The sequence below is a fragment of the Heptranchias perlo genome, unplaced genomic scaffold, assembly GCF_035084215.1.
Source record: "Heptranchias perlo isolate sHepPer1 unplaced genomic scaffold, sHepPer1.hap1 HAP1_SCAFFOLD_55, whole genome shotgun sequence".
Lineage (NCBI taxonomy): Eukaryota > Metazoa > Chordata > Chondrichthyes > Hexanchiformes > Hexanchidae > Heptranchias > Heptranchias perlo.
The window spans coordinates 34,267-61,818 of NW_027139570.1; the positions used below are offsets into that span (position 1 = coordinate 34,267).

At 46.4% G+C, this 27,552-nt stretch overlaps 2 protein-coding genes across 2 annotated transcripts; both read left to right on the top strand.

Annotated features, from left to right (window-relative positions):
* Positions 1-570: 570 nt before the first annotated feature.
* LOC137315464 (uncharacterized) lies at positions 571-16,620 on the top strand. Its single transcript, XM_067980154.1, has 6 exons — positions 571-769; positions 10,093-10,188; positions 12,606-12,772; positions 13,087-13,258; positions 13,364-13,429; positions 16,202-16,620. The coding sequence occupies exons 2-6, from the start codon at positions 10,125-10,127 to the stop codon at positions 16,618-16,620; spliced, it is 888 nt and encodes a 295-aa protein (XP_067836255.1). The 5' UTR covers positions 571-769; positions 10,093-10,124.
* An 18-nt stretch (positions 16,621-16,638) lies between these two features.
* Positions 16,639-26,515, top strand: LOC137315463 (NACHT, LRR and PYD domains-containing protein 3-like). Its single transcript, XM_067980153.1, has 6 exons — positions 16,639-17,937; positions 21,042-21,128; positions 21,292-21,462; positions 21,689-21,859; positions 25,971-26,138; positions 26,310-26,515. Exons 1-6 carry the CDS (start codon positions 17,357-17,359, stop codon positions 26,395-26,397), a joined length of 1,266 nt encoding a protein of 421 aa, XP_067836254.1. The 5' UTR covers positions 16,639-17,356; the 3' UTR covers positions 26,398-26,515.
* The last annotated feature ends 1,037 nt before the right edge of the window (positions 26,516-27,552 follow it).

The following is a 27,552-nucleotide window of genomic DNA, read 5'->3' on the forward strand; positions in this document are numbered from 1 at the left end:
CATAGCTTACTTTCCCACCGAGCTTTGTATCGTCAGCAAACTTGGATACATTAAATCCGGTGCCTTCATCTAAGTCATGAAATTATATTGTAAATAGCTGAGGCCCAAGCACTGATCCTTGTGGCACTCCACTAGTTACAGCCTGCCAACCTGAAAATGACCCGAGTTTACCTACTCTCTGTTTTCTGTCCGTTAACCAATTCTCAATCCATGCTAATATATTACCCCAATTCACATGATCACTTATCTTGTGTAACAACCTTTTATGTGACAACTTATCGAATGCCTTTTGGAAATCCAAATATACAACACCCACTGGTTCCCCTTCATCTACCCTGCGAATTACATCCTCAAAAAACTCCAATCGAGATTCTCACATAAGAGTGACTTCCGCCCTTTCGATCAGTTCAAAACATGTGGGGGCGGGGCTGTGGGTGGGAACAGGTCCTGATTGGCGGGTGGGGATATCAATCACTTGTTTTGAACCAATGGAAGGGGCGGATTCAGTGAGGGGCATTAATTTCTGCAGCGAGGGAAAGTGTCGATTAGATTCTCATCCACACCGTCAGTATTGGTCTCATTTTCTGCCTCGCCGGAATTAGATCTCCCGGTGAATGACGGAGTGATTGAGAAAAGTCCACAGCTGGAAGTAAACAGGGATTGTGGACTGAGGAACAACAGCAGGTGAATCAGCACAGGATTGAGAGAGCAGCAACCAGAGAGAACCCTTCCGATTCAAAGAGCTTCCATAGATCGACTGGGGAGAAAGGTAAGAGAAAGTCCCATTTCCTCAGATAAACACTGGTCCTGTAGAAAGTCCACAAATGTTACAAGGTAAGGGGGAAAATGGTGAGAATGAGACTGTGAGAGTCTAATCACCGAGGAGAATTATTCAGCTTGAGGCCATGCAATGTAATGTGAAGTGAGATCAGTTTCTGTCTCCAAACACACAGTCACAAATGAATCTTGTGTGAGTTTTAGAGAAAAGGGGTTTGATCTAAGAGGTGACTCCAGTCCGAGGCAGAGCCCAGCATATATACAGTGTCTCCCCGCCCCCAGCACCAACTGTGAATGAACCCACCTTTACGGCCCCCATAATATCGATATTACACTGTGTGTTAATGTAGTACCAGACAGTGTAACTGAATTCAAATATACTTCATATCCAACTATCAAAATCAATCTTCTTACAATTCTGAACTGGATACTGAGTTTCACCTAATGTTATTTCCCATCAGTAAATCTATTTCTGGATTTCACAATTGCAGTTGAATTAAATGAGTATCATTTAAATATTATCTGGTGATAAAATGTTACGTAAATCGTATTCTAATAATGATTTGTAAAATTTCTTACAATTGATTATTTTGTGTGTTGTCAGAATAAATGTTCTGGGTGATCACCTGATCCAGCTCCCGGGCTCGGCCGAGGGGTCGTTTTATTAAACTGAGAGTAATGTTTTTCCCGATACAATCCAGATTCATTTCCGTGCTCTTTCAACACAATTACCTGATTATTATGGGGACCTGCTTTCAGCAGAAAATATAAACAGCGTCTTTCAGCCCTTAAACACTAAGTGGAGTTTGCAGAATATGTCGTTTATCCAAATTTTGTAACATTCCAGATGTATAAAGAATGTGACGATCAGATGTTTCAGTAATTTAAATGTTAACTGTTACAGGTTTAGATGGTTTAAGACAATCAGATTTTCAGAGCAGACGGTGTCTGCTTTTAACAATGTGACTGTTTTATCGAAGTCCTTCTGTGGATGTGGTGCTGCTTAATGTTCTGTCGAGCTGGAACTGATGGTGAATTCAGTCAATCCCCAGTATCAGGTCTTGTGGTGTAAAAAATCCGTTGCTGGAATCGCAGCTTCATGGTTAGAAAAAATGTCTGAATGTTCAGGGTTAATTTCGTCTTTGCTAAACTCCAAACACGTGATTGTGTTTTTGTTATGTCCTTTTCAGTAACTTTCGTTGAGTGATTTCCTCTATTACCAGGGTAACAATCTGTCAGATCTCAGTACAAGAGGCGTTGGTTCCAATTTATATCCGAAAGTTACCATAAAACATTCAGTGTAAACTCTTATCTATATATTCAGACCATGAAACTGTCAGTGTAAACTCCTATCTATATATTCAGACCATGAAACATTCAGTGTAAACTCCTATCGATATATTCAGACCATGAAACATTCAGTGGAAACTCCTATCGATATATTCAGACCATGACACGTTCAGTGTAAACTCCTATCGATATATTCAGACCATGAAACATTCAGTATAAACTCCTATCTATGTATTTGGCATACTAGTAGTAGATATGATTTAAAAATTTGAAGAGTTGTTATTAATCCAGAAAAATAATATTAAAGTACAGCAGTAGGTTGTGCAGATATGTACAATTCATAAGACTTTCTTTTGCCATGGTTTAATAATACTTTACTGAAATTGATAACTCCTGTGTGAATACCTATTTAATAGATATTATTATTCCACGAGTTATTCAGTCCTCCCAGCACTGCGAACATGTGTGAACATTCACACATGTCCGCCTCCCATTCTGGCCTGTTTCAACAAAGTGAGAACACATTCCAGTTCATTTGGCCCAGTATGAGCAAGGTCATCGAGATGCACTTATAATGAAATAAAAGTCTTATCTGTAACGCACACTTCCTGTAAAGGTCACACTTAATTCTGCACTCGTCTCCTGTCACATTCACTTCCTGTTACACATCAAACTTCATAATTCAGAAATTAAACTTGTGGTATAACCTCTCGCTCCCTGTCAGTGGTGTCTGGGTGTGGGACTGGGTCAATGGTGTGTGGATGCGAGGCCTTGTCAGTGGGGTGTGGGTCCGGGTCAGTGGTGTTTGGGTGTGGGGCGTGGTCAGTGGGGTTTGGGTGTGGGGCCGGGTCAGTGCGGTGTGGGTGTGGGGCCGGGTCAGTTGGGTGTGGGTGTGGGGCTGGGTCAGTGGTGTGTGGGTGTGGGGCCGGGTCAGTGGGGTGTGGGGCCGGGTCAGTGGTGTGTGGGTGTGGGGCCGGGTCAGTGGGGTGTGGGGCCGGGTCAGTGGGGTCTGGGTGTGGGGCGTGGTCAGTGTGCTGTAGGTGTCGGGCCGGGTCAGAGGTCTATGAGTGTGGGGCCAGTTCAGAGTGGTATGGGTCTGGGGCCGGTCAATGGGGTATGGGTGTGGGTTCGAGCCAGTGGGGTATGGGTTTGGGGCCAGTGAAGTATTGGTCTGTGACCTGGTCAGATGGGTATGGGTGTGGGGCCTGATCAGTGGGGTATATGTCTGGGCCGTGTCAGGGGGTATGAGTGTGCGGCCAGGTCAGTGGGGTGTGGGTGTGTCGCCGGGTCAGTGGGGTATGGGCGCAGAGCCGGGTTAGTGTGGTGTGGGTGTGGGGACGAGTCAGTGGGGTACGGGCGCCTGGTCCGGTCAGTGGGATATGGACACGGGTAAGGATCAGTGGGATACAGCTATAGGGCCAGGTCAGTGGGATATGGGTATGGGGCCAGGTCAGTGGGGTATGGGTGTGGGGCCGGGTCAGAAGGTTATGGGTGTGGGGCCGGGTCAGAGGGGTGTGGGTGTGTGGCCGGGTCAGTGGGGTGTGGGTGTGTGGCCGGGTCAGTGGGGTATGGGCGCCTGGTCCGGTCAGTGGGATATGGACACGGGTAAGGATCAGTGGGATACAGGTATAGGGCCAGGTCAGTGGGATATGGGTATGGGGCCAGGTCAGTGGGGTATGGGTGTGGGGCCGGGTCAGAAGGTTATGGGTGTGGGGCCGGGTCAGAGGGGTATGGGTGTGGCGCAGGAGCAGAGGGGTATGTGTGTGGGGCCGGGGCAGTGAGGTGTGGGTGTGGGGCCGGGTCAGTGAGTTATGGGTGTGGAGCCGGGTCAGATGGGTATGTATGTGGGGCCTGGTTAGTGGGGTATGTGTCTGGGCCGTGTCAGGGGGTATGGGTGTGGGGCCAGGTCAGTGCGGTGTGGGTGTGGGGCCGGCTCAGTGGGGTATGGGCGCAAGGCCGGGTCAGTGTGTTGTGGGTGTGGGGTCGGGTCAGTGGGGTATGGGCACGAGACCGGGTCAGTAGTGTATGGGTGTGGGGCCAGGTCAGTGGGATATGGCTGTGGGGCCAGGTCAGTGCGGTGTCAGTGTTGGGCCAGGTCAGTGGGGTATGGGCAAGGGTCCGGATCAGAGGGGTACAGGTGTGGGGCTAGGTCAGTGACATATGGTTATTGGGCCAGATCAGTGCGGTATGGGTGTGGGGCCGGGTCAGAGCGGTACGGGTGTGGGGCCGAGTCAGTGATGTATGGGTGCGGGGCCGGGTTAGTGAGGTATGTGTGTGGGGCCAGAACAGAGGGGTTTGTGTCTGGGGCCGGGTCAGTTGGGTATGGGTGTGGGGCCGGGTCAGTGAGTAATGGGTGTGGGGCCGGGTCAGTTGGGTATGGGTGTGGGGCCGGGTTAGTGAGTAATGGGTGTGGGGCCGGGTCAGTTGGATATAGGTGTGGGGCCTGGTTAGTGGGGTATGTGTCTGGGCCGTGTCAGGAGGTATGGGTGTGGGGCCGGCTCAGTTGGGTATGGGCGCAGGGCCAGGTCAGTGTGTTGTGGGTGTGGGGTCGGGTCAGTGATGTATGGGCGCGTGGCCCGGTCAGTGGTGTATGGCTGTGGGGCCAGGTCAGTGGGATACGGGTGTGGGGCCAGGTCAGTGCGGTGTCGGTGTTGGGACAGGTCAGTGGGGTATGTGTGTGAGGCCAAGGCAGTGGGGTGTTGGTGTGTGGGGCCACGTCAGTGTGGTATGGGTGTGGGGCCGGGTCAGAGTGTATGGGTATGGCGCCAGGTCAGAGGGTATGGGTGTGGTGCCGGGTCAGTGCGGTGTATGTGTGGAGCCAGTTTGGTGAGGTAAGGGTGTGGGGCCAGGTCAGTGGGGTACGGGTGTGGGGCCAGGTCGGTGGGGTAGGGTGCAGGGCCAGGTCAGTGGCGTATGGGTGTGGGGCCAGGTCAGTGGCGTATGGGTGTCGGGCCAGGTCAATGGGGTATGGGTGTGGGGCCAGGTCGGTGGGTTATGGGTGTGGGGCCAGGTCAGTGGGGTATGGGTGTGGGGCCAAGTCAGTGGGGTATGGGTGTGGGGCCAGGTCAGTGGGTATGGGTGTGGGGCCAGGTCAGTGGGGTATGGGTGTGGGGCCAGGTCAGTGGGGTATGTGTGTGAGGCCAAGGCAGTGGGGTGTTGTTGTGTGTTGCCAGGTCGGTGGGGTATGGGTGTTGGGCCAGGTCAATGCGGTATGGGTGTTGGGCCAGGTCGGTGGGGTAGGTTGTGGGGCCAGGTCAATATGGTATGGGTGTGGGTTCGGGTCAGTGAGGTTTGAGCGCGTGGCCCGGTTAGTGGGGTATGGGTGTGGGGCCAGGGAGGTGGGGTATGTGTGTGGGGCTAGGTCAGTGCGGTGTGTCTGTGTGTGGGGCTAGGTTGGTGAGGTAAGGGTGGGGCCACGTCAGTGTGGTATGGGTGTGGGGCCGGTTCAGTGGGTTATGGGAGCGGGTCCGGATCAGTGGTGTATGGGCGCAGAGTCGTGTCAGTGTGTATGGGTGTGGGGCCAGGTCAGTTGAATATGGGTATGAGGCCAGGTCAGTGCGGTATGAGTGTGGGGCCGGTTCAAAGTGGTATGGGTGTGGCACCGGGTCAGTGAGGTATGTGTGTAGGGCCGGGTCAGTGGGGTGTGGTTGTGGGGCCAGGTCGGTGGGTATGGGTGTGGGTCCAGGTCAGTGCGGTGTGTGTGTGTGCGGCCAGTTTGGTGAGGTAATGGTGTGGGGCCAGGTCAGTGGGGTATGGGTGAGGGGCCAGGTCAGTGGGGTAGGATGTGGGGCCAGGTCAGTGCGGCATGGGTGTTGGGCCAGGTCAGTGGGGTAGGATGTGGGTCCAGGTCAGTGGGGTATGGGTGTTGGGCCAGGTCAGTGGGGTATGGGTGTGCGGCCAGGTCGGTGGGGTAGGGTGTGGGGCCAGGTCCCTTGTGTATGGGTGTTTGGCCAGGTGAGTGGGGTATGAGTGTTGGGCCAAGTCAGTGGGTTATGTGTGTTGGGCCAGGTCAGTGGGGTATGGGTGTGGGACCAGGTCAGTGGGGTATGGGTGTTGGGCCAGGTCAGTAGGGTATGGGTGCAGTGCCGGATCAGCGGGTTATGTGTGTTGGGCCAGGTCAGTGGCGTATGGGCGCGGTCTGTGGTCAGTGGAGTATGAGTGTGTGGCCAGGTCTCTGGGGTATGGGCGTGGGGCCTGGTTGGTGGGGTATGGTTGTGTGGCCAGGTCTGTGGGGTATGGGCTCGGGGCCAGGTCGGTGGGGTATGGGTTTGGGGCCGGGTAAATGGGGTGTGAGCGCGGGGCCAATTCAGTGGGGTGTGGGAGCGGGGCCGGGTGGGTGGGTTGTGGGCGTGGTGCTGTGTTGGTGGGGTGTGGGCGCGGAATTCTATTTGTGGGACGGAGGAACAACATGTGAACTGTACAGGGTCGGTGAGAAGGCAATCTCCAGGCAACAGAGCCTCACTGCAATGAAAAGATGTTTTCAAGGAGAAGCCCGATAAACACATGATGGAGAAAGGAACAGAAGGATATGCTGATAGGGTGAGATGCAGTCTGGAGGTTGGAGGCTTATGTGGAGCATAAACACTGTCATGGGCCAGTTGGGACGAATGGCCTATTTCTGTGCTGTACATCCTGTGTAAATCTACATAAAAATGGGAATTGACGAGGCTTCATTTTCTGCCGCAGTTTTGTGGAATGAGAATATCGGAATCTTTTCTCCAATTTTGTAGCCTGGAACAAGTGAACTGTTCCAGTGAATCGAGTGATTCCAGTCGCCCAGTCAGAGAGCTATGTTATGCACAAGTGAAATGAGTTTAACTTGCTCGATAACATTAAACCACTAATGAGACTTGTGTATTTTTGATGAGAGGGTTAGAAAAAAGAGACCCGCCCAGTTTGACACGTGGGTGAATAGTTAGACATGTGTGTCTCCATCTCTTCCTCCAACGCCTCTCCTCCATTGTCCAGCTCAGTGGGACTTGCCTCGCTTGGTTCCAAATATAACCTTTGACTCCTTTGTTAATCAGGAATCTATCTAACTCGGCCTTAAAAATATTAAATGACCCTGCCTCCACCGATCTCTGGGGAAGGGATTCCACAGACTTACGACCCTCTGAAAGGAAAAAGTTCTCCTCATCTCCGTCTTAAATGGGAGACCCCTTAGTTTTAAACTGTGGCCCCTAGTTCTCGTCTCTCCCACAAGAGGGAAACATCCTCTCAGCATCTACCCCTTGAAGTCCCCACAGGATCTAATATGTTTCAATAAGATCACCTCTCATTCTTCTAAATTCCTATGTATACAGGCCTAACTTGTCCAAAATTTCCTCATAAGATAACACCCTCATCCCAGGAATCAGTTGAGTGAATCTTCTCTGAACCGCCTCCAAAGCAGTTTTGTCCTTTCCTAAATAAGGAGAACAAAACTGCACACAGTATTCTAGATGTGGTCTCACCAATGCCCTGAACAACTGCAGCAAAACATCTCCACTTTTATATTCCATTCCCCTTGCAATAAATGACAATATTCCATTTGCCTTCCTAATCACTTGCTGTATCTGCATACTAACTTTTTGTGATTCATGTACTAGGACACCCAGATCCCTCTGTACCTCAGAGTTCTGCAATCTCTCTCCATTTCAATAATATACTGCTTTTCGATTCCTTGTGGACAAGTTCAAATTTTCCCACATTATATCCATCTCCCTATTTTTTGCCTACTCACTTAACCTATCCATATCCCTTTGCAGACTCCTGATGTCCTCTTCACAACTTACTTTCCTATCTACCCTTGTGTCATCCGCAAATTTAACATCCATACATTCTGTCCCTTCATCCAAGTCATTGAAATAGATTGTAAATAGTTGAGGCCCAAGCACTGATCCTTGTGGCACTCCACTCGTTACATCTTTCCAACCTGAAAACGACCCATTTATGCCTATTCTCTGTTTCCTGTTAACTAACCAATTCTTTATCCATGCTAATACGTTACCCCCTACACCATGAGCTCTTATTTTGTGCAGTAGCCTTTGATGTGGCAACTTGTCAAAAGCCTTCTGGAAATCCAAGTACACAACATCCACAGGATCCCCTTTATCCATGTTGCGTGTAACTTCCTCAAAGAACTCTAATAAATTAGTCAAACTCAATTCCAGCCCTACAAGCCCCACTACCAGGATCTCAATGAGTCTCCGACTCTGGCCTCTTGGACATTTCACCCTCTCCTCACCCCATCTATGGCTGCCGTGCCTTCAGCTGTCCCGGCTCGAATTTCTGCAATTCTCACCAGAAACCTCTCCAACTCCCTCTCATCCTTTACGACCCTCCTAAATCCCACTTCTTTGACCAAACTTTTGACCACCCCTCCCTCTACCTCCTTTATTCAGCGCCCATCTTTTGTCTGACTCGGGGTCTGTGAAAGGCTTTGGGATGTTTTCCGATGTTAAAGGATCTGTGTTAATGCAATAAAGTTTGGTCAAAGAAGTGGGATTTAGGAGGGTCGTAAAGGATGAGAGGGAGTTGGAGAGGTTTCTGGTGAGAATTGCAGAGATTCGAGCCGGGACAGCTGAAGGCACGATAGCCATAGATGGGGTGAGGAGAGGGTGAAATGTCCAAGAGGCCAGAGTCGGAGACTCATAGAGATCCTGGTAGTGGGGCTTGTAGGGCTGGAATTGAGTTTGACTAATTTATTAGAGTTCTTTGAGGAAGTTACAAGCAACATGGATAAAGGGGATCCTGTGGATGTTGTGTACTTGGATTTCCAGAAGGCTTTTGACAAGTTGCCACATCTAAGGCTACTGCATAAAATAAGAGCTCATGGTGTAGGGGGTAAACGTATTAGCATGGTTGTTGCTGTTGTGTGTTTATTATACTAGTGTCAGTGTGAGTGAAACAACAGTAACTGAATTTTACAAATTCTCAAAATTAGTGACAAATTAATGCCGGAGAAAAACTTCAACTAAAGTTTGGTTGGACGTACGTTCGTGGGCATAAACACACAGCGAAGCACACACATAAGTGGAGAATATTCATTGTAAAACTGCAGTAAAATCGACCACTTATATATTGATGGTGTTTTCTGAGATTGTAAGACCCCGAAAGATATACAACAAATACATTCCGTGCATCACCTAACGGTTTAATGTTACACGATTCATAACATTTCAATTAGTGTTAATATTAGAACGGTGGTAAATCTCCTCACCTCCTACAGTGCTCATTAGTGTTAATATTAGAACAGTGGCACATCTCTTCACCTCTTACAGTGCTCATTAGTGTTAATATTAGAACGGTGGTAAATCTCCTCACCTCCTACAGTGCTCATTAGTGTTAATATTAGAACAGTGGTAAATCTCCTCAGCTCCTACGGTGCTCATTAGTCAGGTGCTGACACCATCAGAAATATGGTAAATATATATATACAATAGAAGCACCAACCAGGACACATCTCCATGAACACACGGAGACTGTCACAGCCCATAAACTCCAGAGGAATCACACCCAGCTGCAACTATGATGTATGTCGATAGATATCATCTTCATAAAGTACCAGGATTTAATATCAAAACACAACGAATCAAAAATTTTAAACACTTCTGTGAAGAAAATAATACAATTGCCCCAGATTGTGTAAAACCGAGTGAGGGGTCATTTAATTCATCAATGATCACCCCGCTCCATAATTCCCTCCAGAATATTCACTAACTCAGGAATAAGGCTTGTTCTGGCCTGCACTCTGAGTAAATCTTCCCAATGGGCGCTCCCAGTGCAGAGTCTCTGCCGACGGGAGCCCCTCTGGAAGTGGGATGTTTAGATCAGCGGGACTCACTGGATTTCACTGGGCAGCTGTCTGTGTCACACCTGATGTGGAGTGTTGATCATAACACTCGGGAATTGCTCCATCCCAGAGCTAACAGCTGCTGTGCTGATGGGGGAGGAGAGACTTGGTATCATGTTTCACAATGCAAAGCTCTCGTGCTCAAATAAATATTGCTTCATAACCTCCTATTAATATTATATTTATTACAGAGCATCAGAATCTGGGAACGTCTGTCACCACCATGGCTGAAGCTTCAAACAGGGGAGAAGTTCCAACATCTTCAAAAAGAATGACAATGGACACAGGTAGGTTCACAAAATTCTTTAATATATAATTTCTGCAATTACAAAGGCTCCAGATCACAAGCAGGAACCTGCAGCTCACACAGGAAGAGGTAACAGCACAGATACTGTGTAGATAGAGGGAAGTGAGTGACCATAAAGAGGGACATTGCAGTCACAGGTGGAGGGATCTCCTGAGTATTGGAACTGCCCAATAGATACTTTGTTTTGGGGACTGTAAGGTGGATAGACACAGTGACTCAGAGGATGGTCTTTCTGAGTAGCAGTGTGAGACCGGGGAGCAAGGGGACACCCCGAGTGGGGCGGGGTGAGAGGCATGTCCGACACAGGAATAGGAGAGCAATAGTGGTGCTGATCTATTGTCACGGAACAGACAGACTCTTCTGCAGCCTTGAGCAGGTCCCGAATGGTAAGTTACCTCCCTGGTGTCAGTGGGAAGAATATCCTGGAACAGGTGGGACCATCTCTGGAAAGGAAAGGAGAGCAGTGAATAGCCATGGTCGGAACCAATAACACTGATAGAAATACGTTTATAGAGGGAATATTGAGACTTAGCACTAGACTTAAAAAAGGCTTCGAGTTGGCGATCTCTGGATTGTTTTACACTGGGCCGTTTAAAGGGGGAAATATGAGGCAGTTCAATGTGTGGCTGCAGGGCTGGAGCAGGAGGGAAGGGTTCACGGTCTTGGGGACTAGAGTGAGTTCAGGGAGAAGGGAAGGGACGGTCACGGTCTGAACCGACCAACAATGATTTTACAGACTGGGTGAATGGAGCAGGAGGGAAGGGTTCACGGTCTTGGGAACTAGAGTGAGTTCAGGGAGAAGGGAAGGGATGGTCATGATCTGAACTAACCAACAATGGTTTTACAGCCTGGGTTAATGGAGCAGTGGGAGGGAAGGGTTCACGGTCTTGGGGATTGGAGTGAGTTCAGGGAGAAGGGAAGGGACGGTCACGATCTGAACGGACCAACAATGGTTTTACAGCCTGGGTGAATGGAGCAATGGGAGGGCTTCAGCTCATATGACTGGAGGGTGGGAAATCTCAGGTACTGAGACGAGAGATTGGGATTAATAAAACTGTTGGAGCAGAACAGAAGACTTATGAAATGGTGAAAAGTTATTAGCAGGAAAAAAGGAAGGTGGTTTTGAAATATTGAGGGATAAAGTCACCTGGTATTTAAAAAAAACAAAGAAACGGAAACGGGTCAACATTCCAAAAAATCGGAGTTAGGTTTGTGTGTTATGTCTGTGAATATACAGATCATTCCAAACATATTCGGAAAATCAGAAATATCAGTGATGTGATCTAGTATCTGTAAGACAGGGCCTGAGTTTTCACAGGACTCAGAGCGAAATGTTTCTGATTAAAACATTTTGAGTGGAGAGAAAAATTGTTCTGGACGCCGGTATTAGTAAAAGGTTCTAAGACAGAGTTAGAACAATAACAACCTGCATTTATATAGCGCCTTCAATGTAGTAAAACGATACAGGGTGCGTCACAGGTGCGATTATCAAACAAAATTTGACACCGAGTCAAATAAGGAGATATTTGGACGGGTGGTAAAGAGGTAGGTTTTAACTAGCGTCTTAAAGGAGAAGAGAGAGAAGGAGAGGTTCAGAACATAAAGGTGTTCCAGGGAGCTAAGTTAAAATAGAATCCATATGAACGCAGTTAAGCAATAGGAAGGGAAATATCACAATTCCCAGTGGGTTTTTTCAGACCAGCAATCAGTGGAGTTGAGATAGAGGGGGAACTGGGGAAAACTAGTTGTGGACGATGGTTTGGAGAGATAAAAAAATATTTACTTTAGATTCTAAAAATGATGGTGGAAGAGAAAATATTGGTGTCCTTTGAGGAGGATGTGCGACCAGAGTTAGAGATAACTGTAGAGAAGGATTTGGATCTGAGAAACATCGCCGAGGCACAGAGATAACACACCCGAGGCTGTTAAAGGAAGTCAGAGAGGAGATAGGAGGGTTTCTGATCACAATTTCTCAATCTTCACTTGTTAACAAAAATATCCAGGTGGACTGAAGGAGCCCAAGTAATGTCTCTGTTAAAATAAGGAGAGAGGGTCAACGGGTAACTGGAGACCAATCAGTCTCCGTCAGCAGTGGGCAAACTCCTCGAATCTGTAATTCCAGGTCGAATTAGTGAACATTTAGAGATACAGGGGATGATCAGTGGAGGCTGGAACTGATTCTCTGCAGACAAGCCGTATTTGACAAATCTGATATAGCTTTTTTGAGAGGTGACTATACAGTTCGATGGAATGGAGCACACGCGGTGTATATGGGTTTTCAGAAGGTGTTTGATAATGTGCCTCACAGGAGGCTTCAGCCGTTTGGTATCAGAGGAAATGTAGCCGCCCGGATAGAAAGTCGATAATGTGTTTCGTTTTCTCCATTTTTGTTCACAGATCCCAACACTGCAATCATTGAGTTCCTGACAAAGTGCGACGATTACCAACTGTTCCAGTTGACGAAATTCTACCGGGACAGACTAGAACAGGCGATTGAAGAAGGCGTGGACGGAATCAGTTTGTTGTTAACATACGAGAGGCATTTCAGTGGACTGGAACATCGGGTAAGTGGGAGGGACACAGAATGAGTATGGATTATTTAAACATCACAGAACTAACAGGATATCAGATCGTAGAATCATTGAATGTTACAGAAGAGAAACAGGTCAAATAGGAAAGAAATGGATCAAACTGAAAATACAGTCAATCTGAAACAATGATACGAAGAGATGGAAATACCCAATGGATCGGTCAGTGTCTGTACAAAGGACAGGGGAACGGTTCGGGTATAACTCTTGTGTGGACTGAAAACAAAAGGGAATCAGTTTAAGTCGGACTGGGAAAGGAGAGGCAATATTTTAATTGTTATTCTTTACAGAAAGTCGTTGATCTCGTGGAGAAGGGAAACAGGACGGACAGTTCCAAACTTCTCCTAAATCTGGTGATGGAGAAAGGCTCTCGGGCCCGAAGGGTGATGTGGGAATCCTTTGTGAAAATGCACCATGTGGTACCAAAGTTGGACAAAATACTGAAAGAGATGCAGGAACTTGGTACGGTAAAATCAGACACTGAATTCAATTTCAGATTGAAACACTGCAGAATTGACTACAATATTATACAGATCTGATTTCATGAAAGCTCATTGATTTAAACAGGTCCTGATCCATTTGATTATATGGACATCGGACGAGGTTTATCTGAAATACCCAGTCAACTGAAAGGTAAGTGATGAAGTACAGATTTCAAACCGTTTATTTCACTTTTGAGAATCAGAATATTTGACTGTCGTCTTTTGTTTCGAGGTTGTCGGAATCTGGGATTCAGAAGTTGAAAGGGTGGAGGGAATAGAAATGAACCTCGTTTGGATTTGTCATCAACACCCAACTATTCAAGTTATAATTCATGCTATTTCTGACATATTCTGTAAATATACGGACGTTCCACTATTGCACTTAATCCAGATGCTCATCCCTATCACTTATGAATTCTTATACACAACTGACATTGTCCTGATATACTGTGAAATCCCATGAACACATGGCAGGATCCTGATACTCTGTGAATCCCAATACACACCTAGCAGGATCCCGATCCACTGTGACTCTCCATACACACCTGGCAGGATCCTGCTAGACTGTGAAACCACATATACATCTGGCAGGATCCTGATACACTGTGAATCCCCATACACATTAGGCAGAATCCTGATACCCTGTCAAACTCTATGCACACCTGAAGGATCCCGACACTCTGAATCCCCATACACACCTGAAGGATCCCGACACTCTGAATCCCCATACACACCTGGCAGGATCCTGATACACCGTTAATCCCCATACACACCTGTCAGGATCCTGATACACTGTGAATCCCAATGCACATCTGTCAGGATCCTGATGCACTGTGAATCCCAATACGCACCTCCTACTTGCTGCCCAGACATTCTGTTATTCATAAATGAAGAGCAGTGCCTTGAGCCAGATGTTACGCCCCCTCTTGGAATCTGCCCACCACCAACTATACGGAAAGAGGTGGAGTAAATCGAAACTTTAAAATGTTATCATTTCGCAGCACAGAGCGAGACGCCAAAGTGTTCGATCTGATCTGAGAAGTTCACACTTCCGAGATGTTCACACAAGGAAGTTTTGGGCTGGCTTCCAAATGTCAGTGAAAGAGAGAACCTTATTTTACTCAAAGAATAGTCCTTTAACTCAGGGTCCTTTAGGACCCAATGTAATGGCTAATGGAAACAGATTTGTGATTTCCCAAACCTTCATTGTAGGAAAATCAGACCAAAATGAAACAACGGAATATAATTACTGGAGAACAGTTGAAATGAACTTTGAATGTTTTCTGCTCTAACATTACACTGAGTGAAGTGAGCAACAGTTGTATTATTAATTCTAATTGGTGATATGACAGGACTGTTATAAAAACACATTCAATTAATATACAAAAAAATTGCTGAAAAAGTGTACACAATTTCTGAAACACAATATAATAGGAGAATGATTAGAGAAAGGAGAAGTCCATTTGGCCCACATAAGCCTGTCCCTGTTAGAGAGATGACCCCATTTTTGCTTCCTCTCAGTGTATCCACAGAAACACGTTCAATTATCACTTCACCCCACTTACACTGCCCCTTTAGTGTCCATCCCCGATATCTGGTCCATGCTTTCGAACGCATTGGCTGATTTCCCTTCGTATTTCTAACTTTCAATTTTCTCCGTTGTTAATTATTTTGTTGATTGTGAGCCTGTTTCCTGCACTAATATTCTGAATTCCATTAAAACATTTCAGTACCGAAGTTTCTCAGCCAAACAAAATACATTAATCCGCGTCACCCTTCCCTCAACCCAAACTCCTATACCTTAAATCATCTTTCTGATTCCCCACTGTACATTAAGAATGGCATTAAGCTTTACTTGCGATCACGTGATATAGAAGGACAGGTAATACCCCAGAAAACCTACCCGAGTCCCGTTTCTGAAAGCTTCCCCTCCATCGAGGTTAAACAGTGGAACTTCTGTCCATCCACAGTCTGTCCCTCTCTTAGTGCCAACAATATCCCAGATAACCTGTCCGAGGATGGATACAATAACAGTGGAACTTCTGTCCATCCACAGTCTGTCCCTCTCCCAGTGCACACAATATCACAGATAACCTGCCCAAGGTCTGATACAATAACAGTGGAACTTCTGTTCATTCACAGTCTGTCCCTCTCCCAGTGCCCACAATATCCCAGATAACCTGCCCAAGGTCTGATGCAATAACAGTGGAACTTCTGTTCATTCACAGTCTGTCCCTCTCCCAGTGCCCACAATATCCCAGATAACCTGCCCAAGGTCTGATGCAATAACAGTGGAACTTCTGTTCATTCACAGTCTGTCCCTCTCCCAATGCCCACAATATCCCAGATAACCTGCCCAAGGTCTGATACAATAACAGTGGAACTTCTGTTCATTCACAGTCTGTCCCTCTCCCAGTGCCCACAATATCCCAGATAACATGCCCCGAGGTCTGATACAATAACAGTGGAACTTCTGTCCATTCATAGTCTGTCTCTGTCCCACTGATACCCAAAACCTAATTTACCATTTCCGCAGAAGGACAGCACCACTGACAGTTTCATAGATTGATCAACTAGAACCTCCACTGTCGTATAACCAGGATCATGTTTAGGTTTCTATTAGAGATCTGTGGTACAGGTAAAGGCTGATAGGATTAACTATCAGAGGGAAAATATCACCTTCATAGAAATCTCCATGATCAGTAAATATTAGAATCAAGTGAGAATTTGAAACGTTTCTCAGCCCTTGTTCACTTTCAAGCGAGGTTTTCAGTAACTGAATTTAATTTCCTGCTCGCACCTCGATTCAAGCTGTGAATTCAATCTCGGAACATTTCACTGAATAGTAAAGTGATATTGAGAATTTGTTTTTGTATCAATACAACTAACAGTGAGAACCACTTTCTGTCTGTTCTAATTGAAGATGTTCAACAGAAACACAAGGAAACACTGCGGGTCCAAACTGAAACACTGAGAGTGAACACGATCCTAATAAAGGAGAAGGTTAAGATTTTCCAGCTGGTCACTCTATACACTGAGCTAACGGTCATTTCTACTGTTCGAGATCGGACACTTGTAGAACATGAACTGCTGGCAAGAGGCCGAGACCATGAAGAGTGGAGAAAGAAACATCTCCGGAAAGAACTGGAAAAAATCCGAACGGATCAACTGTTCCAGAGCAGTTTTTCCCGGAGAAAATCCAAATCTGGGAGTTCAGCAGCAGTGAGCGGAGTCGCGGGGATTGGAAAAACAACAATGGTACAAAAGATTGTTTATGACTGGGCCACTGGGAAAATATACCCTCACTTTCAATTTGTTTTCAGTTTTAAATTCGGGATTTGAACGCGATTAACTGTAGAATAAACCTGAGGAATCTGATACTGGATCTGTATCCATACTTTGGGAATATTCTGGGAGAGCTCTGGAAGAACCCAGAGGGATTACTGTTTATATTCGACGGTTTAGATGAATTCAAGGACAGTATCGATTTTGCTGACAATCGGAGAAATACAGAACCTCAGTACATATGCACAGATCCTGAAGACTGGTGTGAAGTGTCTGACATTGTGTACAGTTTAATACAGCACAAGCTGCTCCCAGGATGTTCAGTGCTAGTGACCAGCCGCCCCACTGCATTACATGTATTGGACAAGGCTGAGATCACTGTCTGGGCAGAAATCTTGGGATTTGTTGGTGAGGAACGGAAGGAATATTTCAACAAGTTTTTTGAAGATCAGTCGGTGGCAGCAGCTGTTTTCAATCATGTGGAGGAGAACGAGATCCTGTACACCATGTGTTACAACCCTTCCTACTGCTGGATCCTCGGTCTGGCACTGGGTCCTTTCTTCACACAAAGAGACAGGAAACAGCAGCGAGTTCCCAAGACCATCACCCAACTATATTCCTATTATATTTACAACATTCTGAAAAACCATGGCCGAGAGATTGAATCCCCCCGTGATGTGTTACTGAAGATCGGTGAGATGGCCTTCACTGGAGTCTCCGAGAAGAAGATTGTGTTTAGAAATGGAGATTTAATCAAGTACAATCTGCAACCTTCCCAGTTCCTGTCTGGTTCATGATGGAACTTTTGGAGAGAGATGATTCTGCCCAGAGTGTGGTTTACACATTCCCGCATCTCACCATCCAAGAGTTTGTAGCCGCACTCGCACAATTCCTGACTCCAAATCCATGGGACATCGGGAAACTCCTCAGTGAAGCCCAAAGCAAGGAAGATGGGCGATTTGAGATATTTCTCCGTTTTGTTGTTGGTCTCTCCTCCTCACAGTCAGCTCGGCCCCTGGAGGAGTTTCTGGGTCCATTTCTTCATCAAACAATCTGTGGAGTGATTGACTGGGTGAAGGAGAAGGTTGAAGGACAGATTGGAAACACAGAGAGTCAAACTGGTAAAAGGGACCTCCTGAACACATTCCACTACCTGTTTGAGTCTCAGAATAAAACACTGGCTCGGGTCACTGTGGGATCTGTGGAAACCCTTACATTAAGTGGATTGCGACTGACCCCGATTGACTGTGCGGTGCTGTCTCATGTCATTGGACTCTGTGATACAATAAAACACCTCGATCTGTGGAACTGCTCCATTCAGTGTGAAGGACTCCAGCGGCTGGGACCCGCACTGCACAAATGCCAGGTGTTGAGGTAACTGATTATTTGTCTCTCACTGTTCGGCCAATTGTGGAACAGTCACGGATTGTATTGTTGCTTCGTAATGAAGGGAAACAAACAGTTCAGTTAAACCAGAGGGAAGCAGATTCAACACAAATATGACACATGATAAGAGGGTCGGTTAGTAACTCCTTAAGGCTGGAGAATCTAAAATGGATCCTTGTGAACAAGTTGGGATTTTACTGTCTTTATCGGATCAGTGAATAGAAGGTCACTGAATGAGACTGATGATTTAATGACAATTAATGATATTTATTGCAGTTTTTCTCACTGCCTGAGATACGTCCATCGAAGAGGTTCCTTCTCACTGTTAGTTACACGTAGACCGACACTATCTGCAGCAGTCTGTGTGTCGGAGCATCCCACCCTCTTACCGAGGTGTGGGGGCAAGTGACAGTCACCGGACTGTTAACGTGTGTCGGAGAGGGAAGCTGAAACACCAAACATTCAGTAACAAAGAGCCAAACACAGCTTTCGGGTAGTCAACCGCCAGTGGGCGAGCTGAGCTTTCCCCGCAGGACGTCGGTCCGTTATCTTAACTCTTCAATGACCCAGCCCCTCACACTCTCCAATACATCCACCATCTCTTCACCCAGCTGGCAGCACTCGTGCCTTTGAGTCAGAAGGTCGTGGATTCAGGCCCCTCGCTCATTAATGCAGGCCGACACTTCAGTGGGATTTGGGAACTAAAATCTGCCGGTGGAAAGGTTGAAATCTAACGGTTTGCGGGGTATTAGCCCAGTAGTACAGACACACATCGATCAGCGGTGGGGCCTCACACACAGCGGGAGGCTCCTAGGTTAACCAGGGGCAGTGAACCCGGGAATTATCCAAAATCTGTCCGCTGTGTGAGGCCCCGATCGGTGAGGGAACGTCAGAAAATTCCCCAAAAAATATCGGGCCCGTTACACCTGAAATAAATATGGAGCCAGTTTAATTTATTTTATTCGTTCATGGGATGTGGGCGTCGCTGGCGAGGCCAGCATTTATTGCCCATCCCTAATTGCCCGTGAGAAGGTGGTGGTGAGCCACCTTCTTGAACCGCTGGAGTCCGTGTGGTGAAGGTTCTCCCAAAGTGCTGTTAGGAAGGGAGTTCCAGGGTTTTGATCCAGCGACGATGAAGGAACGGGGATATATTTCCAAGTCTGGATGGTGTGTGACTTGAAGGGGAACGTGCAGGTGGTGTTGTTCCCATGCGCCTGCTCCCCTTGTCCTTCTAGGTGGTAGAGGTCGCGGGTTTGGGAGGTGCTGTCGAAGAAGCCTTGGCGAGTTGCTGCAGTGCATCCTGTGGATGGTACACACTACAGACACTGTGCGCCGGTGGTGAAGGGAGTGAGTGTTTAGGGTGGTGGATGGGGTGCCAAGCAAGCGGGCTGCTTTGACCTGGATGGTGTCGAGTTTCTTGAGTGTTGTTGGAGCTGCACTCATCCAGGCAAGAGGAGAGTATTCCATCACACTCCTGACTTGTGCCTTGCAGATGGTGGAAAGGCTTTCGGGAGTCAGGAGTTGAGTCACTCGCCGCAGAATACCCAGCCTCTGACCTGCTCTTGTTGCCACAGTATTTATATGGCTGGTCCAGTTAAGTTTCTGGTCAATGGTGACCCCCAGGATGTTGATGGTGGGGGATTCGATGGTAATGCCGTTGAATGTCAAGGGGTGGTGGTTAGACTCTCTCTTGTTGGAGATGGTCATTGCCTGGCATTTGTCTGGCGCGAATGTTACTTGCCACTTATGAGCTCAAGCCTGGATGTTGCCCAGGTCTTGCTGCATGCGGGCTCGGACTGCTTCATTATTTGAGGGGTTGCGAATGGAACTGAACACTGTGCAATCATTAGCGAACATCCCCATTTCTGACCTTAAGATGGAGGGAAGGTCATTGGTGAAGCAGCTGAAGATGGTTGGCCGAGAACACTGCCCTGAAGACCTCCTGCAGCAATGCCCTGGGGCTGAGATGATTGGCCTCCAACAACCACTACCATCTTCCTTTGTGCTCGGTATGACTCCAGCCACTGGAGAGTTTTCCCCCTGATTCCCATTGACTTCAATTTTACTCGGGCTCCTTGGTGCCATACTCGGTCAAATGCTGCCTTGATGTCAAGGGCAGTCACTCTCACCTCACCTCTGGAATTCAGCTCTTTTGTCCATGTTTGGTCCAAGGCTGTAATGAGGTCTGGAGCCGAGTGGTCCTGGCGGAACGCAAACTGAGCATCGGTGAGCAGATTATTGGTGATTAAGTGCCGCTTGATAGCACTGTCAACGATACCTTCTATCACATTGCTGATGATTGAGAGTAGACTGTTGGGCGATAATTGGCCGGATTGGATTTGTCCTGATTTTTGTGCACAGGACGTACCTGGGCAATTTCCACATTGTCGGGTAGATGCCAGTGTTGCAACTGTACTGGAACAGCTTGGCTCGAGGCGCAGCTAGCTCTGGAGCACAAGTCTTCAGCACTACAGCCGGGATTTTATCGGGGCACATATCCTTTGCTGTATCCAGTGCACTCAGCCGCTTCTTGATATCACGTGGAGTGAATCGAATTGGCTGAAGACTGGCTTCTGTGATGGTGGGAATATCAGGAGGAGGCCGAGATGGATCGTTCTCTCGGCACTTCTAGCTGAAGATGGGGAACAATGTGAGAGACTCCCCTCCCCTATAAACTCGCAGTACATGGACATTTAAAACTTGTAACAGGACAGTAAAAATTCTCCTTGTTGCATAAAATTCTGTGGAACGGATTTTGCAGCAGCCGTTTGCGCCGATTGACAATGTAACTCACTCCGAGTTATTGTACAGATTTAAGTTATTCTGCATGAAGTACAGGAAATCATCGCTTTATCATTTAATTCGGGCATAATCGCCCAATTCCCATAAAGTCTGGGATTTCAGAAGCAGCAGAAATTCTGATCATCAGTGAGTGAGACTGGACTGAGGGACATTTAAAGGTCGGTGACAGGGAAATCAGGTTATTAATTTCCTGAAGATTTTTCAGTGTTTCCTGTAATATCAGAGAGAAATTGTGTCAGATCAGGGATTGGATTCAGTTTGTTTCTCACTCTCTCTCTATTTTTGTTTAGACTGGGGAGAAATAAACTGGGAGATTCAGGAGTGAAACTACTGTCTGCGGCTCTGAGGAACCCGGACTGTAAAATACAGGAACTGGGGTAAGTATCAGACTGTGTGAGATTGTGTTTATAATAACTGGATGTCTGACACTGTCCATTCATGTCAGTATAAGTAATAATAATACAAATAAATATTGGGAATTTACTCTGATTCCTGTTATCTTTGCTCATATCTGTCTCTCTCTCTCTCTCTGATCTCCAGGTTATGGATTAACGATCTCACAGATTCTTGTACAAAGGATCTCTCTTCCACCCTCAGCACAAACCGGTCACTGACGGTTCTGAACCTGGGTAAAAATAAACTGGGAGATTCAGGAATGAAACTACTGTCTGCGGCTCTGAGGAACCCGGACTGTAAAATACAGGAACTGCGGTAAGCATCAGACTGTGCGTAATTGTGTTCATAATAACTGGATGTCTGACACTGGACACTATTTTTAGTATCAGTGATCGTATCATTAATAAACACTCCATTACTATTACTGCCAGTAATAGTGTTATTAATAAAGAATATATATCATTCGCATCAGTAATGGTGTTATCAGTAAACACTGGGGGTTTACCCTCATTCCTGGTATTTCTCTCTCTCTGATCCCCAGCCTGACTGATGTCGGTCTCACAGATTCTTGTACCGAGGAACTCGTCTCCGCTCTCAGGACAAACCGGTCACTGACGGATCTGAACCTGAGTCATAATAAACTGGGAGATTCAGGAGTGAAACGATTGTCTGCGGCTCTAAGGAACCCAAACTGTCAAATACAGAAACTGGAGTAAGTACCAGACTGTTTGAGATTGTGATTATAATAACTGGTTGTCCGACACTGTACATTTTCATTGGTATCAATGATAGTGATATTAATAAAAACTGTGCATTATTATTACTGCCAGTAGTAGTGTTATTAATAAACAATGTACATTATTATTAGTATCAGTAATAGTGTTATGAATAAACACTGTGCATTATTATTAGTATCAGTAATATTGTTATTAATAAACACTGTGCATTATTATTAGTATCAGTTATAGTATTATTAATAAACACTGTACATTATTATTAGTATCAGAGGATCTCGCCAGTCTAAACACAAACAGAGAGAGAGTGAGAAACAAACTGAATCCAATCCCCGATCTGACACAATTTATCTCTGATATTACAAGAGAACAGATAGGCGTTTCTGCGGCCGCAAACGTGACTCCCTGGTGCTTGGGTCAAGGATGTCACGGAGCGGCTGCAGGGCATTCTGGAGGGGAAGGGTGAACAGCCAGTAGTCGTGATCCATATTGGTACCAACGACATAGGTAAAAAAAGGGATGAGGTCCTGCAAGGTGAATTTAAGGAGTTAGGAGATAAATTGAAAAGCAGGACTTCAGAGGTGGTGATCTCAGGATTACTACCAGTGCCACGTGTTGGTGAGTATAGGAACAGGAGAATGGACAGGATGAATGCGTGGCTGCAGGGATGGTGTAGGAGGGAGGGATTTAGATTCCTGGGACCTGTACAAGCGTGACGGGTTACACCCGAGCAGGGCCGGGACCAATGTCCTCGCGGGGATGTTTGCTGGTGCTGTTGGGGAAGGTTTAAACGATAGTGGCAGGGGGATGGGAACCTGAGCGGGGAGTCAGAAGGGAATAAAGTTGAGAGCAGAAAGAGAGGGGAAGACCCAGGGGAAATCTACAATACAAATAGTACAAACAGTTGTTCAAGGACAAGTGAAAGGGAAAAGCGTAGAGCAGCGGAAAGAAAGTGTACTTTCGGCACGACAGATAAAATAAAAACTAGAAGGCGTAAGGCGATTAACCCAGCATCAAAGCTAAAGGTCAGGCTGGGGTGTATGGCCCAACTAAGTGTTCTATATACAAATGCAGGGAGTATGAGGAATAAATTAAATAAACGAAAGGTTCAAATTCAAATTGGAAGATATGACATGATAGCTATTACTGAGACTTTGATGCAGGATGGTCAGGATTTGGAAATAAATATACCGGGCTATAAGGTCTACAGGAGGGACAGGGAAAATGGAAGAGGGGGAGGAGTAGCCTTAATGATTAGAGATGAAATCACTTCAATGATCAAGGGGGATATAACGAGAGGTAAGCAGCCAACAGACACCGTATGGGTTGAATAGGATAGGATCTAAGACTATAGTGGGAGTTGTATATAGGAGCCCTGGCAGCAGCTCTGAAGTGCAAGATTGTATAAATGCAGAAATTTGACAAGCGTGTAAGAAAGGCACAGTGGTCTTAATGGGGGACTTTAACCTTCTCATAGATTGGGAAAAGCAGACGAGCAACTGTCAGAAAGGTATTGACATTCTTGAGTGTGTCCGGGATAGTTTTCCACAGAAGTGTGTCCTGGAGGCAACAAGGGGGCAAGCTATACTCGATTTACTAATGAGTAATGAACCAGATTTAGTTAACAGTGCGTGAACATCTATCCAATAGTGATCATAACATGATCGAGTTCAATGAAGTGTTTGAAAGGGAAAAAAGTGAATCAGCTGCTAAGATCCAAGACTTGGGCAAGGCCGACTTCAATGGAATGAGACAGAGACTGTCCACAGTAAACTGGGCAAATCTGTTAACTGGTAAAACGCCTGATGATCAGTGGGAAATGTTTGAAGAAACATTTAACGTGATACAGAATCGGTTTATACCCCTGAGGGGCAAGAACTCAACTTGCCAAAAAAAACAGCCATGGACAACCAAAGAGGTAAGTGACAGTATAAGACATAAGGAAAGGGCATACAAAAAGGCAAAAAATGGCACAGATCCTGGCGAATGGGAAAGATGCAAAGATCAACAAAGGATCACAAAACAGATAGTAAGAGTGACAAAAAGAGAGTATGAAAAGAAACTCGCAAGGGATACCAAAACCAATACGAAGAACTTTTATAGTTACATCACGAAAAAGAGGGTGGTCAGGAGCAGTATTGGCCCCTTAAAAACTGAAAGTGGGGATATTGTCATTGACAATGGGGAAATGGCGGACATGTTGAACAATCACTTTGCGTCCGTATTTACAGTCGAAAAAGAGGATAGCATGCCGGAAATCCCAAGAAAACTAAAATTGAATCGGGGACAGGGATTCGATAAAATTAACATAGGTAAAGCAACGGCAATGAAGAAAATAACAGCACTTAAGAGTGACAAATCCCCAGGACCAGAAGGTTTCCATCCCAGGGTTTTAAAGGAAGTAGGTGAGCACATTGCAGATGCCCTAACTATAATCTTTCAAAGTTCTCTAGATTCAGGAACAGTCCCTCTAGTTTGGAAAATTGCACATGTCACTCCGCTTTTTAAGAAAGGAGAGAGAGGGAAACCGGGGAATTATAGAGCAGTTAGCCTAACATCTGTTGTGGGGAAAATGCTGGAGTCTATAATTAAGGATAGGGTGACTGAACACCTCGAGAATTTTCAGTATATCAGAGAGAGCCAGCATGGATTTGTGAAAGGTAGGTCGTGCCTGACAAACCTGATTGAATTTTTTGAAGAGGTGACTAAAGAAGTGGAGAGGGGCATGTCAATGGATGTTATTTATATGGACTTTCAGAAGGCATTTGACAAGGTCCCAAATAAGAGACTGTTAGCGAAGATAGAAGCCCATGGAATCGAGGGAAAAGTACGGACTTGATTAGGAAGTTGGCTGAGCGAAAGGCGACAGAGAGTAGGGAGAATGGGAAGGTACTCACATTGGCAGGATGTGACGAGTGGAGTCCCGCAGGGATCTGTCTTGGGGCCTCAATTATTCACAATATTTATTAACAACTTAGATGAAGGCATAGAAAGTCTCAAATAGAAGTTTGCCGATGACACAATGATTGGTTGCATTGTAAGCAGTGGAGATGAAAACATAAAATTGCAAAGCGATATTGATAGATTAGGTGAATGGGCAAAACTGTGGCAAATGGAATTCAATGTAGGCAAATTTGAGTTCATCCACTTTGGATCAAAAAAGGATAGAACAGGATACTTTCTAAATGGTACAAAGTTAAGAACAGTGGCTGTCCAAAGGGACTTAAGGGTTCAGGGACAAAGTTCATTGAAGTGTCATGAACAGGTGCAGAAAATAATCAAGAAGGCAAATGGAATGTTGGCCTTTGTATCGAGAGGACTAGACGACAAGGGGGCAGAAGTTATGCTGCAGCTATACAAAACCGTGGTTAGACTGCACCTGGAGTATTGTGAGCAGTTCCGGCCACCGCACCTTCGGAAGGACATATTGGCCTTGGAGGGAGTGCAGCGTAGGTTTACTAGAATGATACCCGGACTTCAAGGGTTAAGTTACGAGGAGAGATTACACAAATTGGGGTTGTATTCTCTGGAGTTTCGAAGGTTAAGGGTTGATCTGATCGAAGTTAATAAGATATGAAGGGGAACAGATAGGGTGGATAGAGAGAAAATATTTCCGCTGGTTGGGGATTTTAGGAGCAGGGGGCACAGTCTAAAAATTAGAGCCAGACCTTTCAGGAGCGAGATTAGAAAACATTTCTACACACAAAGGGTTGTAGAAGTTTGGAACTCTCTTCCGTAAACGGCAATTGATACCAACTCAATTGCCAAATTTAAATGTGAGATCGATAGCTTTTTGGCAACCAAAGGTATTCAGGGATATGGGCCAAAGGCAGGGACATGGAGTTATATCACAGATCAGTCATGATCTTATCAAATGGCTGAGCATGCACGAGGGGCTGAATGGCCAACTCCTGTTCCTATGTTCCTATCAGTAATAATATTATTAACAAAAAATGTGCATTATTATCAGTATTAGTAATGCTGTTATTAATAAACACTGTACTTTATTATTTGTATCAGTGATACTGTTATTAATAAACACTTTGGAATTACCCTGATCCCTGTTACATCTCTCTCTCTGATCCCCAGTCTGGATGATGTCGGTCTCACAGATTCTTGTACCGAAGATCTCGTCTCCACTCTCAGTTCAAACCGGTCACTGACGGGTCTGACCTTGGGATCAAACTCCTTCACAGACCGATCTGTCCCCGCTCTCTGCTCCCTCATACTGACCTGCAGGAGTCTGGAGTGGATCCGGTGAGTGTTTGTGTTGATGTTTAATGCAATAAATAAAATATCAAGAGGACTCAGTCCCTTTTAGGGTAATATTTGACTGTAATTATTATTGAAATATTAACCCCAGTCTCCCTGTTATTTAAACTGTTGTTCAATCTGTTTATTTTCTGTTTAAACTTTAATCTGTTTCAGGCTGTGGGGGAATCAGTTCAGTCCAAACGGAAAGAGACACCTGGAGTCACTGCGGGAATCCAGACCCGGACTGAGAGTGGGAGTGTGAACATTTCAATTTATAACCATTCCTGGTCTCATTATATGAACATTTCAATTTATAACCATTCCTGGTCTCATTATATGAACATTTCAATTTATAACCATTCCTGGTCTCATTATATGAACATTTCAATTTATAACCATTCCTGGTCTCATTATATGAACATTTCAATTTATGACCATTCCTGGTCTCATTATTTGAACATTTCAATTAATAACCATTCCTGGTCTCATTATATGAACATTTCAATTTATAACCATTCCTGGTCTCATTATATGAACATTTCAATTTATAACCATTCCTGGTCTCATTATATGTCCATTTTTGGCCGATTCTCTGTCCCTCCCCTTTAACCGGCCGCGCTCCAGGTTCAAATCCGAACGGCCCTTTAACGGTTTCCAGCTCGAGCTGAGCGAGCGTCGTCCCCTATTGTGACGTCAGAGGCCCAGCGACAGGGTCACGAGACTCAGTCACCCGGTCCCCCAGCGCTGATTCTGCCGGATATCCGGGGCTGGATGGTCCCCAGTGGGGCACTGGGTCAATGTACAGACAGGAAGGGCCCAGGGTGGGGCTCAGTCTGGGCTGCAGTGGGACACTGGGTCAATGTACAGACAGGAAGGGCCCAGGGTGGGGCTCAGTCTGGGCTGCAGTGGGACACTGGGTCAAAGTACAGACAGGAAGGGCCCAGGGTGGGTCTCAGTCTGGGCTGCAGTGGGGCACGGGGTCAATGTACAGACAGGAAGGGCCCAGGGTGGGGCTCAGTCTGGGCTGCAGTGGGACACTGGGTCAATGTACAGACAGGAAGGGCCCAGGGTGGGGCTCAGTCTGGGCTGCAGTGGGATACTGGGTCAATGTACAGACAGGAAGGGCCCAGGGTGGGGCTCAGTCTGGGCTGCAGTGGGATACTGGGTCAATGTACAGACAGGAAGGGCCCAGGGTGGGGCTCAGTCTGGGCTGCAGTGGGACACTGGGTCAATGTACAGAATGGAAGGGCCCAGGGTGTGGCTCAGTCTGGGCTGCAGTGAGACACTGGGTCAATGTACAGACAGGAAGGTCCCTGGGTGGGGCTCAGTCTGGGCTGCAGTGGGACACTGGGTCAATGAACAGACAGGAAGGGCCCAGGGTGGGGCTCAGTCTGGGCTGCAGTGGGACACTGGGTCA